General features: G+C 35.5%; 1 protein-coding gene across 13 annotated transcripts in view; it reads right to left on the bottom strand.

Annotated features, from left to right (window-relative positions):
• DGKB (diacylglycerol kinase beta) overlaps positions 1 to 18350 on the bottom strand; it is a 788048-nt gene that overhangs the window by 557953 nt on the left and 211745 nt on the right. For 12 of the 13 annotated variants that reach the window (XM_053218395.1, XM_053218393.1, XM_053218397.1 and 9 more), the window contains exon 3: positions 1925 to 2001. The exons of the other annotated variant lie outside the window; for it this stretch is intronic. In XM_053218395.1, coding sequence (XP_053074370.1) covers positions 1925 to 2001 — 77 coding nt within the window. The remainder of the gene's footprint in view (positions 1 to 1924; positions 2002 to 18350) is intronic. 13 annotated transcript variants of the gene reach the window in all.

Below are 18350 nucleotides of genomic sequence, written 5' to 3'. Positions count from 1 at the left end.
AAATATTCCTAATTACCTCCTATTGGCTTTTGTAAAATACATACTAGTGTTTAAGAGTCATATAAACTTTATTTATTTTTTTTCCTGAAGGGAAAAGACCTATCAATGTTAGATTAGGAGTAGTTTTGCTTTTAAATTAGAATTACTTTGGGGTCATAATGAGATCTAACTTTTTGTTTTTCAACAATTCATTATTTTAATAATGCATTTCAAGAGCAGATCTGCACATTTATGGAGAATTATTACATTACTGAATAGGCTGACATCATATGGGTGTCTAAGAATGAATCTAGTAATTACCTCAATAAATCCAGTATACAGTGACTGATAATCCTCATGAAAAATATAATAGTAAGACTAAGTCTGGAGAGTCTTTTAAATAAGAAATCATTGAAGCAAAAAGGCTATTTTGCAAACAAAATTACATTCCAACTTAATTTATAGCTACCAGATATCTTTAGGGAGAAAAACAAACCTAGTTTTATCTATGTATATAGATTAGATAACATGTACATTTTCAAGCATGGTCAGAAATGTAAATATTAATGACACTTTTGGGCCTTACAGCAATTCTGTACAGTTGTCATCTTAGCTTTCCCACTCTGCTTTTATGGTCTTTGAGATTTTCAGTTCTACAAATTTTTCTGCCAACATTTTCTTTCTCATACTATAGCATCCAGGAAAATAAAATCTGAGGGAAATGTACGCTGGATATCTGCTTTTGTTCCTAGGACAGGAAAATGGGAACGGCTTTAAACTGCCTTATTTTCCCCATCATTGGTAGGCTGTAAGTATTAACTTACTTGAAAAAGAAAACAAATGTTAGATTAAAGACCTTTACAAGCTACAGTAATGTATCAGAATATAGACAAAATAAGAAAATATGACATGAAAAAAAGCTATGGGAAATACTGAAAGGAAATTATAAAACAATATGAATTAAGGTTAGAATATATAGATTTGGTTTTGACTAAAACGCAAATTCTATAAATCCCTAAGAAAAGTAATATTGAAGGAAAACTAGGAACTGTGCTCTTATAAACATTCAAAACTGTAATGACAATGATAACAAAAAACAAATCGCAGTTAAATCAGCAAACAAATCTATCTAGCTGGCTAAATAATTCATCCAGGGGAAAGGGCCTTTTCCAAAGGGTAATTTGTTTTATCTCCCATACAACACAACTATCATTCAGAGAAACTGCAAAAGAACTCACAGCAAAGGTGCCCAAACATTTAAATGTAGCATCACTCAGGTAGCATTAAAAGGAAGGTTATTTAACAAGTAATTAGGAAAGGAAAGACATTCATTCAAGCAAGGTGTCCAAAAGCAATCGACAGGACATGAAGTTTTTACAAGGAAGGAATTTCAGGGACTTGTCAGCTTACTGGTAGTAGGTTAAAACAAGATAGGGTGAAGAAATTCCTCTTTTTTACCCAAAGTGGCTTTTTAAAATTACTAAAGAAAGAAAATCTTTCTTTAGTCAAGGGAATCATTCTCTGAAAGGAGTAACTCTCCTGCCCCCAACGAATTTTGATCTGGGGTTAAAACCTGTAGGTCACAGAGTGAGCGGCAAGCACACTTTGTCTTCCCTTCTATCTAATCCTGACCTGATCCTACCTGAGCAAGCCAATTCAGAATTGCAGTATCTTTAACATCTAGGGAAAGAACCTAAAACCATATTAGAGATGACCTATACTCCTTCAAGCACCCAATATAGAAATGTTATTTTCATCTGCAAACGTTTTTTGAATGAAAAAAGTAGTACACTATTTTACATATTTTCCAAAATAGCATTTCATTATGAATTTTATTTCATTTATGGTATAGTATATGGTACATATATTTCCAAGGACTCTTCATTAAGAAACCCCTTCTCCAATCATATATATGAAACTGATATAAATGAAAAAGAAGTTTTACCCCTTCAGGATTATACTTTGCAAGCACACCATTACCATGGAATTCTTCAAGAACATCCTTTAATTTCTTTGTGGAATCTATAAAGAAATAGAGAACACACAAATTGTTTATAGATGCCTATTGTGGTTAAATAACCCAGTTCAGAAACAAAGACCCATTAAAATATAATCACCAACACATATTCAGTTTTAAAATGAACATGTGAAACGTTCTTTATCACTTTCGAAAGGCTATTTGGTTGAAAAAAGCAATCACACACAAAAAAGAGAGGGACAGAAATACTGTTTTCCAAGTGTATTGCCCAAGAATAAGGCCATTACCTATGTACTACATAAATTAATGAGCAAACATATAAAAAAGTAGCATCTCTTCTCTTTATTTTGATAGCATAACATCTAAATGAATGAAATAAGCTTAGTTTAAAAAGAAAATATAGGAGGTGCCTGAGTGGCTCAGTCGGTTAAGCCTCCAACTTTTCATTTTGGTTCAAGTTATGATCTCAAGGTCATGAGATCAAGTTCCGTGCTGAGCTTAGGGCCTGCTTGGGATTCTCTCTCTCCCTCTCTTTCTTCCCCTCCCCCATTTGTGCACACACTCACTCTGTCTCTCTCTCTCAGAATAAATAAATAAACATTTAAAAAAGAAAAAAAGTAAACATAGGCATTTGTTATTGAACTTTATAATTAACACAGTACATTTTACATATTTTACTCCATTAGCAAAGAATAACCCTGCTGGACAAATAAACACAATGAAATGTGTAGTTAAGCCTCAGTGGTGAATCCAGTCAGAGGCAAGGTACACATTGTAGTATTTTGCAGATGGTTTTATAAGGAATTTTCTAAATATACACAAAGAACAAACTAAAGCTTAATTCAATTAAGAAACCAAGTTTAGGGAAAAAAATTAAGAAACAAAGTTGAGGAAGTATCTCTCTACTTGCCAGAAGGGATGCTGCCCCATTGAGGAAGCATTCAATGAAAAGCTACTTACAGCTCCAAATTTAAAAAACACACGAAAAAAGTTTAGGGGCACCTGGGTGGCTCAGTTGGTTTAGTGTCCGACTTTGGCTCAGGTCATGCTCTCACAGTCCATGAGTTTGAGCCCCTCGTCAGGCTCTCTGTCAGCACAGAGACTGCTTTAGATCTTCTTCCTCCCTCTCTCTCTCTGCCCCTCCCTCACTGGTTCTCTTTCTCTCTTTCTCTCAGAATAAATAAACTTAAAAAAAAAGTTTAGGTGCACCTGGCAGGGCTCAATCAGTTAAACATCCGACTCTTGGTTTCAGCTGAGGCCATGACCTCAAGGTTTATGAGATGGAGCCCATGTTGGGTTGGGCTCCATACTGACAGTGTGGAGTCTGCTTGGGATTCTTTCTTTCCCTCTCTCTCTTCCACTCCCCAGCTTACTCTCTGTCTCTCTCAAGATAAATAAAAGTTTTTAAATAAACCTTTTTAAAAAGGTTTAGATATGTTACCAAAATAATTTTGAATTGCTTTTTCAATTTTTAAATATTTTGAAATATTTTTAGGATGTTCATCATACTAAGATTGTGACAAAAGAATCCTGAGTTAATATGGAAATGATGTCATGAAAGAAAATAAATGTTAGAAAAATATAAATAAGTAGAATATAAATATATGCAATCAATCTACTAATACAATGCTCTCATAGTTACCAAAATATAATTTTGATAAAGCAATCTAAGACTTACAATATACTTAACTTAGAGAAAACTAACCATTAATACTGATAAGCCATCTAAACATTCAATCAAGTTTGATTAATAGTGATAAAACAAGGCTGAAACTGAAATGTGGGAAATAAGCAGAAGCTGTTTAGTTTTCCACTAGGGAAGAGGGTATGGTCCTAGCATTTGAATATCATCCTCTTTCATTTCCCCAAGATTCAGTGATGTTTGTAACATAAAATAATTCCCAGTTCCAAAAATACTAATTTACAAATGAGCTTTTGAGGCATCCTGCCAGAAAATTAATTCTTAGATCCCCATCAAGTGAATCATGTCTATATTTTGGGAATTATACTTTCATTTAGAATGTGCAATTTTGTTTATGTTGTAAGTTCTGTGAGGTTTTTTGTGTGACTGTATTGTTTTTATATTATTAAAAATTCCACATAACATAGATTCTATTTTGACCATTTTAAACTATACAAATCAGTGGGTTTTTAAAATGTATTCACACTGCTGTGCAACCATCACCCTACATAAGTCCAAAATATTTGCATCACCCCAAAAACAACCTCCATATTCTGGACATTCCATAAAAATGGAATTATATAATTTGTTGTCTTTGTTTGGCCTCTTTTACTTCAAGGATCACATATGCTATAGTATGTGTCTGTACTTTATTCCTTTTTATAGCTAAAAAAATATTCCATTTTATGGATATACCACATTTTGTTTATCCAGTCATCGTCTCATGTACATTTGAGTTGTTTCCATGTTTCAGTTATTATGAAGAATGCCACTATGAACAAACATTCAAGCATACATGATTTTGTGCAAATACGTATTTTAATTCTCAGGGGTATACACTGAAGAGGTGAACTGCTAGGTCATACGGAAACTCCCTGTGGAACATTTGGTGGAACCGCCAAACAGATTTTCACAGGGCTATCCTCCTTCACGTTCCTATCAATAATGTATAAGAATTCTAATTTCTCTACATCTTTGCTATACTTTCCTAGTTTTTTTTTAATTATTATCAGAGCTACCTTAAAGGGAATGACACGCTTTTGATTTGTATTTCATTAGTTATTTGTTAATGGCTAATGATGTTCAACATCTTTTCATTTTTAAAAGAAATTTAAAAATGTTTATGTATTTTTGAGAGAGACAGACAGAGAGAGTGTGAGTGGGGAAGGAGCAAAGAGAGAGGAAGACACAGAATTTGAAGCAGGCTCCAGGCTCCGGGCTGTCAGCACAGAGCCCTATGTGAGGCTCGAACTCATAGACTGCAAGATTGTGACCTGAGCCAAAGTCAGATGCTTAACAGACAGAGCTCCCCAGGTGCCCCTGAACATCTTTTCAAATGCTTATTGGCCATATGTATATCTTTTTTGAAGAGATGTCTATTCAAGTCTTTTGACTATTTTTTAACTGGGTTGTTTATCTTTTTGCTGTTGAGATTGGTGTGTGTCTGTGTGTGTGTGTGTGTGTGTGTGTGTGTGGTGTAACATGTTTGAAGACTGTTACACTTTCCTATATATTTCTTTTTCAGTATATATTGTGCTACCACTTTCTGTACTATGATCAGAGTTAATTTGTTACGTCTTGCTTCCTGCTAGATTGTAGGTTGCTCTGGGGAAGAAAATGTACATTTTATTTTTACATAGCACTCAAATTTATTACAAAGATGAAGTAATGAAATTGCAATAAATATTGTGATTCAATTGATCAAAGCTATTTCTTAATTAAAACAAATTACAGTAATTACTTTGACATTTACCTTGGTGGAAACTTAAAACTACTTTAGAGACCAGGTTCTATATTAAAGAGAGAGATGAGGGGCACCCGGGTGGCTCAGTCAGTTAAGTGTCTGACTTTTCATTGTAGCTCAGGTCATGATCTCCCAGTTAATGAGTCTGAGCCCAGCATTGGCTTGTCCACTGACAGTGCAGAGTCTGCTTGGGGTTCTCATTTTCTCTCTCTTTCTCTCTGCTCCTCTGCCACTAGTGTCGTCTCCCTTTCTCTCTATCTCTCTCCCTTTCTCTCAAAATAAATGAATAGACTTTAAAAAAACTAAAGAGAGACATGAAGCTGAATCTTTTGTCCCAAATCCTTCTTTGTCAATAATAAGGCATTAGTGTAGCTTAGCAGAAAACTTTTACATCTTCTAATTTATAGATGTAGATGCAGATACTTTTGTATACAACTACATAGACGTACACATTTCTAGATTCACAAATTTTGGAATAAGATATCCCAAGGACTCTGGCTATTTTAACCATATCTGAGCCCCATGATAAAATGAAAGGGGGAGGAGAAAATTTGCTTTCTTATACCTAGGCTTTCCGAAGAATGTTAAAGACATTGCCTAAAGATAGGCTTTTCATTTCAGGTTTCCATAGGAGTAAACCTCCCCCCCCCCCGACACACACACACGTGCGCGCGCACAACACACACACACACACACACACACACACACACACACACACACACAAACACTCAGTAATCATTTATGAATGCTCCAGAGAGGGCAATAGTCCTTAAAATTATTCATGACATTTTTTAGGATTTTCTTGGTCATAGTTTATATTAGAATATTCTTAGTGGGAGACCACTAGGAATAAATTTAACAAATTAAGAGGCAAAATCTCTGTGTTTCAATGATGATCCTGCTCAGGGACAATTTAACAAGCACTGATTCATATTTAGATCAATCACCATTCACTCCATTTACCCCCTTTTCAATGGTCAAATTTCATTTTTAATCTTGATATCTAAGGTATATTCATGATCCAATCTCCACTTCACAATCTAGTTTAGGAACTGGAACATTATCTTGTTGTTCTATTCTAATCCCAATAACCTCTCTTGGGCCCAGTCTCTTGACCACTGAGGCCTTGACTTACCCAGCCAATATTCTATAGATTAAGATTCTGGTATGAAACATCAAAGGGTTCCATATATCCTGACTTGGTCCCCTAACCTTTAATCAGAATTGCCTTATGTGAACAGTCTACATATCTATGTGGATTCCCAAATTGCAGTAGATTGTAAAGATCCTGCTGTTGTGTTCTACCGACCTTCAAAGGCGAAACGTCACTTACTTATTTTATAATTCTGCTGCTTTTCTGGATTTGCTCCTATTACTTGTCACCATAAACATTCCTACCTTTCTAATTCTGTCAACTCTAAATCACATCTGTTCAAACAGCACTGGGGTGGTGGAGAGGAGAAAGGACACATAACTTAATCTGACCTACTCTCTAGTATGAGACAGACATAAAGTAAGTGATGCCTGGGTGAATAGATGGTTAGTGAAAGACATAATTTCAATCACATTTCAGCTAATATTGGAGCTTCAAATAAGAGAGCACAGTGACAGATTCTGGGCTGAGCAATACTGACAAATCTAGGTAGGCAGGCAGCCAGGCAGGCAGCTGTGAACTGGGAGATCAATTCACAGGTAATACATATCTGTAATGAAACAAAGGTCTGGCATCAAAGAAGCCTGGCAACTGAAGTATAGGGCAGCCAGGTTCAAACAGCTGATTTCATCCTTGGATCAGGGATCAGGACAGATGCTTAGTACCAAATACAGGGTCTCTTAGAAAGCAAAGGAGGGTCATGACATGAAGTACATGGCTAATTCCAGAGGCACTGATGCTTGACTCAGATAATAGGGCAGGAGACTTGGAGAAGAACAGTAGACGCAAATCACTGCCCTATATCCATTTTACCAGGAAGTAATATCCTGGTAAAACCATATCCATTTTACTAGGAAGCAATTTAATATTACTAACCACAACAAAGACTATGTGATTTTAGATTACTTGCTCTACCACCATCAGAATCACCTAAGCACTAAGGTGCTACTGAACCAAAAACGGGGAGGGATCATTTTGTTCAGCAAATGCTTTGGTTATATGCAAGGACAGAGGAAATGTATATGGGGACTGATGATCTACTTAAGTGTCTGCTACATCTTGAATCAACTTCCTTTGTGATTTCACAGTCTCTTTGACTCTTCATTCCAAAAAACTCAACACACACTTCTCAGATTAATCCAAAGGTCTCATGGAATTATGGAAACATTTAAAGATAGAGAGTTTTAGATTTGAGTCCTGGCTCCAGAATTCATGGTTGAATATTCTTGGGCATATTTTTAATGTCTCCATGGCTCAGTTTTCTAATATGGAAAATAGGAATAATGATACAAACCTTTTAGTACTGTATGTAGCAGAGTGTCTGGTGCGCAATAAATTCCTGTTCCTTTGTTCCACCATAAATATGACTTCAAAAATATCATTACTTTCAACAGTTTCCTGTTGTGTTTGGATTGAAGCACAAACTCCTCCTTTTGGCATAATAGTTATGTCACAATATGATCCATACCCTACCTACCAACAGCTATTTTTCATGCCTTCCTTATTATAGTTAATATTCATTGTAAGATATCCCATGATTTTAGAGCCCCTCCTTTGCTCATGATGTTCTCTTTGCCTGGGATTCTCTTCAATATCAAATGAAGTTCAAACATAATGCATGCCATAGTTTACCTGTCACCTTATTCATAAAACCTCTCAAGACTTCCTTCAATAACAGTAGATAGCAACTAACCTTCTATGGAATACCCTATAATAACTTTCTTAGAATCTACACCTGATTTATGCATTGAGTACAATTAACACTGTTAATCAACATTTGCATGGGTAGATTGTTTTAGAGATTGCAAAGTGCTGTATCTTTTTTTTAAGCATAGTATCTTATTCTTTCATTTAAGACTCACAAACGCACGAAGACATCAAGGTTAAAATAACCATTACTTATTCAAAATCATACAACCCAAAGGGATTTAAGTAGTGATCCAAACTTTGGTATATGACCCGAGTCTGTTTTCCTTATTTTGTAAAAGCAAAGCAAAACATAACAAATAAATAGAAGTTTCCATCATAGCCAAGGCATCAACTTGGCAGTCCGTGGTTTTCTTTAATTTAGTTCACTGAAGTTCATTACCTATTTTTCTAGCACATGGAAACATTCTATTTCTTTTTTACCAACTTAAATTAACAGGTGAAGAATACAATATATATATATATATGAAATATAAAAAACAAAAAAAAAGGTCATATGGATATTTTTAAAGTGTTTTCTGGCATATTTATTTTTGTTTAGGATTATATTTCTCTTTGATAATGGAATTAGAATATATATACAATTCTTTTTGAAAACCTTAAAACATATGTAAATTTGACATAATGTATGTATTTCATATAATTATTATGAGACATTCTTAAACATTAAAATTGCCTGTGTGCATTAAGAAGGGAAAGTCACAGTAAATGCAGAGAACTACTGAAGTAAAATCCTAAAAATGTTTTGCAAAGAACACATTCTCATTATACCTCCTAAGAAAATCTTTTTTTGTTTGTTTCAAGGTAAATATACTTTAAAGGTCAAGGCCAATAGTTTTACTATCCAAACAGTAGTCCTAGGCCTTCTCACTCCCATGAAAAGATTATCATATTCCACTGTTAACACCAAGACTATCCAACTTACAAAGCACATTTGTTATTTTTAAAACTACCAAATTCTGAAATAACCAACTGTAGATTAATCATCTAGTCCTTTATGTGCCTGAGTAGACAACACCATGGGCCCCTGTTTCAGTGAGGACATTGGGTTTCCAGGAATAATGCAGCTCTGACAATGTGAGAGAGGCTCCTAATGCCTGTAATCTGAATTTGGGACCATGGAAAAGTCATCTGTTGGCTTTCCCAACTCAGTGCTTCAAAAGTTTTCTTCAAAGTCTAAGCTTCCCCACATGGTATTTTCCCCTTATAACAAAGGTTATCTGTGGCCTAGAAATCTTTTTATGCACTCAATCTAAATCATCTTTGCAGTGGCTATTTTAATCCTGTAGGAAATAAGGTTTGTAGCTTCAACTGTTTAAATGAAAATTTTCTAGTCTAAATACTGAGCTAGCTTAATGCACATATAACATATTACTATTCAGTACAAAGTTAAATGTGAAAATTAAAGTCTCCCTTAACTATATAGTATTTCAAATAAGCAAAATAACCCAAACAGCTTTGTGTCTAACCCAGTGATACTCAAACTGGGATCCATCTTAGAATCATGTGGGTAGTTTTTAAAATATACTGATACCTGGGCTTAAAACACAGTGATGATGATTGAATCCACTAGAGTGGATCCCACTAGACATGATAACTTTTAAAATTCTCCTCACATGATTTTTATATGCACCTAAGGTTGAATTAACCACTGTTCTTATCCTTAAAGAGATGCATAAAGAAATTGAGAATTAATCAGCAAAATTTTTGCTGCTATGTCTTCCTACCTGGGTCCCTGTTTCACTGAGAACATTGCATTTCCAGGAGGAAAAAAAAAAATCTCTGATGATGCAAAGAGGTTGACAGAGCCTTTAATCTGAATTTACATATATTTAGCCTGATTGTAAAGATTATATATAATCTTTAATAAGTATATATTTAGTCTAGCTGTTGCTCAGGGGACTTCTATTAGGGAAAAAAACTTATTAGAGCATTTTACTTAAAAACTGATTTAACTGCATCTGAGGTCATGATAGCAAAAAATAGTATTTTAGAAATAGAGAAGATCCAGAAATTGCTATTGCTATTAATATAAATCCCAAGGTGATATGAAAAAAAATGTCCTATTTAAGTTGTGGTCAGCAGCAGTAAATCAACACCTACAACATTATAGAATAAAATATTTGGAGAGCCAGTCACCCCAACATTAAAGTTCATATCTACTTGTGGGAGAATTATAACAAATGTACAAACAGATTGAAAAAAAAACCTGAAACTATTGTTAAAAATAGTAAGTCACACTGTAGCAGTTTATATGCTAAGTGAAATGTATATAGCTGGAGTTTTAAAAACATCCCAAAGATACTCTGATGGTACAGCTACATTAGGAAGAATTGTTTTAAAAAGCTAGTAAGTAGTTCTGAGAGCAAGTTCCCTGTCTACATATTTCTACTAAGCTCTCGAGATCTTTGTAACTTGAAAAGATAATGGTCATACTATCTTAGACAAAACTATTACACACAGTATAATAATTATTTCTATTTATCTGGAAAGACAATTATTTAATTTCAAGATAACTGTTGATGTGAGGCTATGGAGAAAATTCCCTTTCTCCTTTTGATATTCATTATTTGATGATAATACTCTTAAATAACCAATCCTTAAAACTATTTTCTGCATTTGCTATTTTTTCCCTTATTCATCTATTCATATTTAACTTTTTGAGGTGTACACTTGTTCAATGCCTTGGACAAAATATTTATAAGAGTGATTCCTTGGATAGACAACATATCTGGTAATCTGTCCTCCAACTGGATACTGTCTGAAATGCCCATGAAATGATCTGCATATCATAGAGATATTCTCACATGGAAAATTCATTAAGAAAAATATACATTTGCATTTGAGCCACTGTTCTATAAAATAACTAAGGATTGATACTGAAAATATAATTTTAATTAAGAATTGTAATTGAGAGGGAAAGGCCAAGATGGCAGAACAGCACGGAAGTTTTTTTTTTTTTTTCATTTCTTGTCCCTGAAATGTAGCCAGATCAATACCAGACCATCTTGCACACCTAGAAAACGGATTTGAGGATTAAGACAACAATCTTCACAACCTGAACCACAGAATTCTGCAGGTAAGCAGAACAGAGAGGTGAACTGGGGGAGAGAGAAGCTGCAGAGGGCAGGGAGCTATTTTTGCTTGTGGAGAGAGGACGGAGATGGGGGAGAAATACAGGACAAACACCCCCCCCTTTCAAAAACAGCTGGAGAGAAAAATCAAAAGTGGCAACAGCCACAAGTGTCTGAACAAAAAAGGGAGAAAGGAGAAAGGAGAGGATTTAAATACTATTAAGACTCTACAAACAGAGGGAGTGCAGAGTCTGAAAGTCCGTAGCTCGATACCTGGAGGTGCTCTGGTGGGAAAGGTAAATTCCAAGAAGCAAAGAGCAAGGTCCAAGGGCTCCATGGGCCACTCAAGGAGTGGCAGTTCCCCTGCTGGGAGGACATTTGAGAGAGGCTGTGAGGCCTCCCCACAGGCAAATGTCCCAGTGGACCCAGAGAAAAACCAGATTTGCTGGTGTTGAAATAAGGATGTAAAGGGTGAAGCCTGGTACCAAATGTGTTGTGATTTACCATAATCGCTGAAACGCTGCTTCTACACGATCACACAAACTTTTTCTGTGGCAGGCTGGCACCCAACCACAGTCTCTGGGAATTGGCAACACCATGATCTTGTGAACACTCCTGGGGGCAGGCTGGCACCTGGCCATTGCTCAGCAAGACCCTCCCCCAGAGGGTCTGAGTGGGTCAAAGCCACAGTTCCTCAGAAATGAGGGATTGGGAAACACAGCCTCATCTGAGGTAAAACTCAGGATGAAGGTGATGCCTGGCAGCCTGACACATTGTTCATAAATAGTGTAAAAGCAGGGAGAGGATGAAAGCCAGACACAAAGGAGGGGGACTTGATTCCTGGTCGGGGAGGACATGGAGTTCCAATACTAGAGACTGGGTAAGCTGAAAGATGCCATTTTCACCCCTCCCATGCATGCATATACATGCCTACATGTGCCACAACAATCCACCCCAGTAAGCTAAGCAGCACGATCTAGTGGAGAACAGAGTCCTTACACTAAGCCCTACCCAAATGGGCCAACCACACTCTTAAGAAACACACTAGTCCCTCCACCTGCTTAGTTTACAGACTATGAAGTGCTTCTTAGTTTGACTTCTAAGGGATACCAGATGTCATTTCAATCATATTTCATTCTGTTTGCTGGTCCCTTCATTCATTTTTTTTCTTTTTCTTTTCTTATTATTGAATAAAGAGGAAAAAATCATTTGCCATTTTTATTAAAAATATTTGTCTTTAACTTTTTTCTACTATATTTTTTTACTTTTTTGTAATTTTTTTAAAATTCTGTTTTACAACATTTCATTTTATTCTATGTCATTCTATTCATTTTTTCAAACTTTCACATGTTTTCCTCCCCCCCCTTTTTTTCCTTTTCTTATCTTTTCCTTTTTTCCCTAATCTATCAAGATTCAATCAACCACAAGACCAAAACACACCTAGGTTCTAGCATATTTTATTTGATTTCTTTGTGTTGTTTTTAACTTTTTAATTTTTTTTTACTTTATTAATTCCTTTTCTTCCATCCAAATGACAAAATGAATGAATTCACCCCAAAAGAAAGACAGGAAGAAATGACAGCCAGGGACTTACTCAACACAGATACAAGCAAGATGTCAGAATAAAACTTTAGAATCATGATAGTAAGAATAATAGCTGGGGTTCAAAATAGATTAGAATCCCTTTCTGTGGAGATAAAAGAAGTAAAAACTAGTCAGGATGAAATAAAAAATTCTATAACTGAGCTGCAATCTGGAATGCATGCCACAGCAGTAAGGATGGATGAGGCAGAGCAGTGAATCAGCGATACAGAAAACAAACTTATGGCGATTAATGAAGCAGAAAAAAAGAGGGAGACTAAGGCAAAAGAGCACGACATAAGAATTAAAGAACTCAGCGACTCATTAAAAAGGAACAACATCAGGATCATAGGAGTCCCAGAGAGGAAGAGAGAGAAATAGGGGTAGAAGAGTTATGTGAACAAATCATAGCAGAAAACTTTCCTAACCTGGGGAAAGACACAGACATCAAAATCCAGGAAGCACAGAGAACTCCCATTAGATTCAACAAAAACTTTCCACCAAAAAGGCATATCATAGTCAAATTCACAAACTACTCAGGCAAGGAGAGAATCATGAAAGTAGCAAGGGAAAAAACTCCTTAACCTACAAGGGAAGACAGATCAGGTTCATAGCAGACCTATCCACAGAAACTTGGCAGGCCAGAAAGGAGCAGCAGGATATATTCAACATGCTGAATTGTAAAAATATGCAGCCAAGAATTCTTTATCCAGCAAGGCTGTTATTCAAAATAGAAGGAGAGATTTAAAAAGTTTCCTCAAACAAAAATTAAAGGAGTTTATGACCACGAAACCAGCCCTGCAAGAAATTTTAAGGGGGACACTCTGAGGAGAGAAAAAAACAAAAAAACAAAAACAAACCAAAAAGACCAAAGCAACAAAGCCTAGAAAGGACCAGAGAACACCACCAGGAACTCCAATTCTACAGGCAACATAATGGCAATAAATTCCATTTTTCAGTACCCACTCAAAATGTTAATGGAGTAAATGCTCCAATCAAAAGACAGAGGGTAAAGGAACAGATAAGAAAACAAGATCCATCTATATGCTGTTTACAAGAGACCCATTCTAAGCCTAAAGTCACCTTCAGATGGAAAATAAGGGGATGGAGAACCATCTATCATGCTAATGGTTGCCTAAAGAAAGCTGAAGTATTCATACTTATATCAAACAATCTAGATTTTAAAATAAAGACTGTAACAAGAGATGAAGAAGAGCATTATATCATAATTAAGGGGTCTATCCACCGAGAAGACCTAACAATTGTAAACATTTATGATCCAAACGTGAGAGAATCCAAACATATAAATCAATGAATCACAACATAAAGAAACTCATTGATCATAATACCATAATAGTAGGGGACTCCAACACCGCACTTACAGCAATGGGCAGAAAATCAACATGGAAACTATGGCTTTGAATGACACACTGGACTAGATGGACTTAATAGGTATATTTAGAACATTTCATGCTAAAGAAACAGAATACACATTTATCTAGAGTGAAAATGGAACATTCTCTAGGATAGATCACATACTGGGACACAAATCAGCCCTCAACAAGTACAAAAAGACCATGATCATATGGTGCATATTTTCAGACCAAATGATATGAAACCCGAAATCAACCACAAGAAAAAATTTGGAAAGATAACAAATACTTGGAGACTACAGAATATGCTACTAAAGAATGATTGGGCTAACCCATGAAGATAAAGAGGAAATTAAAAAGTACATGGAAGCCAATGAAATGATAACACCACAGCCCAAAACCTCTGGGACACAGCAAAGGCAGTCAGAAGAGGAGGTACATAGCAATCCATGCCTTCCTAAAGAAGGAAGAAAGGTCTCCAATACACACCCTAACCTTACATCTAAAGAGCTGGAAAAAAAACAGCAAAGAAAAACCAAAACTAGCAGAAGACAGGAAATAATAAATATTAGAACAGAAATCAATGCTATTGAAAAAGAACAAAACAAACAAATGAACAAATAAACAAAACCCAGCAGAACAGATCAATGAAACCAGGAGATGGTTCTTTGAAAGAATTAACAAAATTGATAAACCTCTAGCCAGTTTGATCAAAAACAAAAAGGAAAGAACCCAAATAAATAAAATCAAGAATGAAAAAGGAGAGAGCACAACCAACACTGCAGAAATACAAACAATAAGAGAATACTATGAGCAATTATACGCCAATAAAATGGGGATTCTGGAAGAAATGGACAAATTCCTAGAAACATATAAACCACAAAAACTGAAAAATAAAGAAATAGAAAATTTGAACACACCCATATCTAGTAAAGAAATCAAATTGGTAATAAAAAATCTCCCAAAAAACAAGAGTCCAGGGCCGGATCATTTGCAGGGGAATTCTACCAAACATTTAAGGAAGAGTTAACACCTATTCTCTTGAAGTTGTTACAAAAAAATAGAAATGGAAGGAAAACTTCCAAACTTTTTCTATGAAGCCACTATTACCTTGATTACAAAACCAGACAAAGATCCCACTAAAAAGAGGAACTACAGACCAATTTCCCTGATGACTGTGGATGTAAAAATCCTCAACAAGATGTAGCTAACCGGATCCAACAATACAATAAAAGAATTATTCACCACGACCAATTGGGATTTATACCTAGGATGCAAATCTTGTTCAATATCCGCAAAACAATCCGTGTGATACATCACAATAATAAAAGAAAGGACAAGAACCACATGATACTCTCAATAGATGCAGAGAAAGCATTTGACAAAATACGGCACACTTTCTTTATAAAAACCCTCAAGAAAGTAGGGATAGAAAGATCAGAACTCAAGATCATAAAAGGCATATATAAAAGATTCACAGCTAATATCATCCTCAATAGGAAAAAACTAAGAACTTTCCCCATAAGGTCAGGAACATGACAGGGATGTCCACTCTCACCACTGTTATTCAACATAGTATTGGAAGTCTTAGCCTCAGCAATCAGACAACACATAAGAGTAAAAGGCATCCAAATTGGCCAGGAGGAAGTCAGACTTTCACTTGTCACAGATGGCATGATACTCTATATGGAAAACCCAAAAGATTACCAAAAAACTGCTAGAACTGATCCATGAATTCAGCCAAGTCACAGAATATAAAATCATTGCACAGAAATCGGTTGCATTCCTATACACCAATAATGAAGCAACAAGAGGTGAAACCAAGGAATCGATCCCATTTACAATTGTACCAAAACCCCCAAAATACCTAGGAATACACATAACCCAAGAGGTGAAAATCTATACACTGAAAACTATAGAAACTTTATGAAAGAAATTGAAAAAGATTGGAAAAACATTCCATGCTCCTGGACTGGAAGAGTAAACATTGTCAAATTGTCAATAATAGCCAAAGCAATCTATATATTCAATGCAATCTCTATCAAAATAATGCCAGCATTCTTCATAGAGCTAGAACAAATAATCCTAAAATTTGTATGGAACCAGAAAAGACCACGAATACCTAAAGCAATCCTGAAAAAGAAAACTAAAACTGGAGGCATCACAATCCCAGATGTCAAGACATATTACAAAGCTGTAATCATCAAGACAGTATGGTACTGGCACAAAAACAGACACTCAGATCAGTGGAACAGAATAGAGAGCCCAGAAACAGACCTGCAAACATATGGTCAATGAATCTTTGACAAAGCAGGAAAAAATATCCAATGAGTAAAACAGTCTCTTCAGCAAATGGTGCTGGGAAGACAGGACAGCGACATGCAGAAGAATGAACCTGGACCACTTTCTTACACCATACACAAAAATAAACTCAAAATGGATGAAAGACCTAAATGTAAGACAGGAAGGTGTCAAAATCCTTGAGGAGAAAGCAGGCAAAAACTTCTTTGACCTTGGCCGCAGCAACTTCTTACTCGACACATCTCTGTAAGGGAAACAAAAGCAAAACTGAACTACTGGGACCTCATCAAAATAAAAGCTTCTGCACAGTGAAAGAAACAACCAGCAAAACTAAAAGGCAACCAACAGAATGGGAGAAGATATTTGCAAAGGACATATCAGATAAAGGGTTAGTATCCAAAAGCGATAGAGAACTTATCAAACTCAACACTGAAAAAACAAATAATCCAGTAAAGAAATGGGCAAAAGACATGAATAGACACTTCTCCAAAGAAGAAATCCAGATGGCTAACAGACACATGAAACAATGTTCATCATCACTCATCATCCGGGAAATACAAATCAAAACCACCATGAGATACCACCTCACAATTGTCAGAATGGCTAACATTAACAACTTAGGCAACAAGAGATGTTGGCGAGGGTGTGGAGAAAGAGGATCTCTTTTGCACTGCTGGCAGGAATGCAAACTGGTACAGCCACTCTGGAAAACAGCATGGAGTTTTCTCAAAAAATTAAAAACACAACTGCCATATGACTGAGCAATTGCACTACTAGGTATTTATTCAAGAGATACAGGTACGCTGTTTCAAAGGGGTACATGCACCCCAATGTTTATAGCAGGGCTATTAACAATAGCCAAAGTATGGAAAGAGCCCAAACGTCCATTTTAGGATGAATGGATAAAGATATGGTGTATATATACATATATATGTGTGTGTGTGTGTGTGTGTGTGTGTGTGTGTGTGTGTATACACACACACACACACACACACACAATGGGGTATCACTTCACAACCAAAAAGAATGAAATCTTGCCATTTGCTACTACATGGAGGGAACCAGAGAATATTATGCTAAGGGAAATGAGAGAAAGACAAATATCATATGAGGAATTTAAGATACTAAACAGATGAACATAAGGGAAGAGAAACAAAAATAATATAAAAACAGGTGGGGGACAAAACATAAGAGACTCTTAAATATAGAGAACAAATGGAAGGTTGCTGGAAGGGTTGTAGGAGGGGGGATGGGCTAAATGTGTAAGGGGCATTAAGGAATCTACTCCTGAAATCATTGTTGCACTATGTGCTAACTAACTTGGATGTATATTAAACAATAAATTAATTAAAAGATAAAATAAAGGTATTTTTAAAAAAGAAAATAAACAAATAAAACATAAGGAATCAAAAAAGAAATAATTTCCCAAAGATTAAAACTCCTTCAGACATCTTAATATTTAATATTTTTAATGAAAGTATTTTCTTTTTGGTGCAAGAGAAGATCGTAGCTAAAAATAAGTAAACATTAAAGGCCTAAAGAAAGTGCAATGCATCAACATTCAGATTTCTTTTTCTCTTCTAGGAAGGTAGATTATGAACCTTGTTAATTTATGCTTACAGGATAAAATATTTATTGTGGATCAAAATTTACTTTATCAACTATAAATAAAAGTTGATTGCTTTTTGGTATTCTCTCTCTGTGGCTGAGTTTTGTGTATGCCCAGGTAGTAATTGCAGTTATTTAAAATTTTTTTTTATTTTGAGAATAAATGAAGAT

The sequence above is a fragment of the Acinonyx jubatus genome, chromosome A2 (assembly GCF_027475565.1).
Source record: "Acinonyx jubatus isolate Ajub_Pintada_27869175 chromosome A2, VMU_Ajub_asm_v1.0, whole genome shotgun sequence".
Taxonomy (NCBI): domain Eukaryota; kingdom Metazoa; phylum Chordata; class Mammalia; order Carnivora; family Felidae; genus Acinonyx; species Acinonyx jubatus.
The sequence above is the reverse complement of the archived record's forward strand: the minus strand, read 5'-3'. Positions and strand labels throughout refer to the sequence as shown.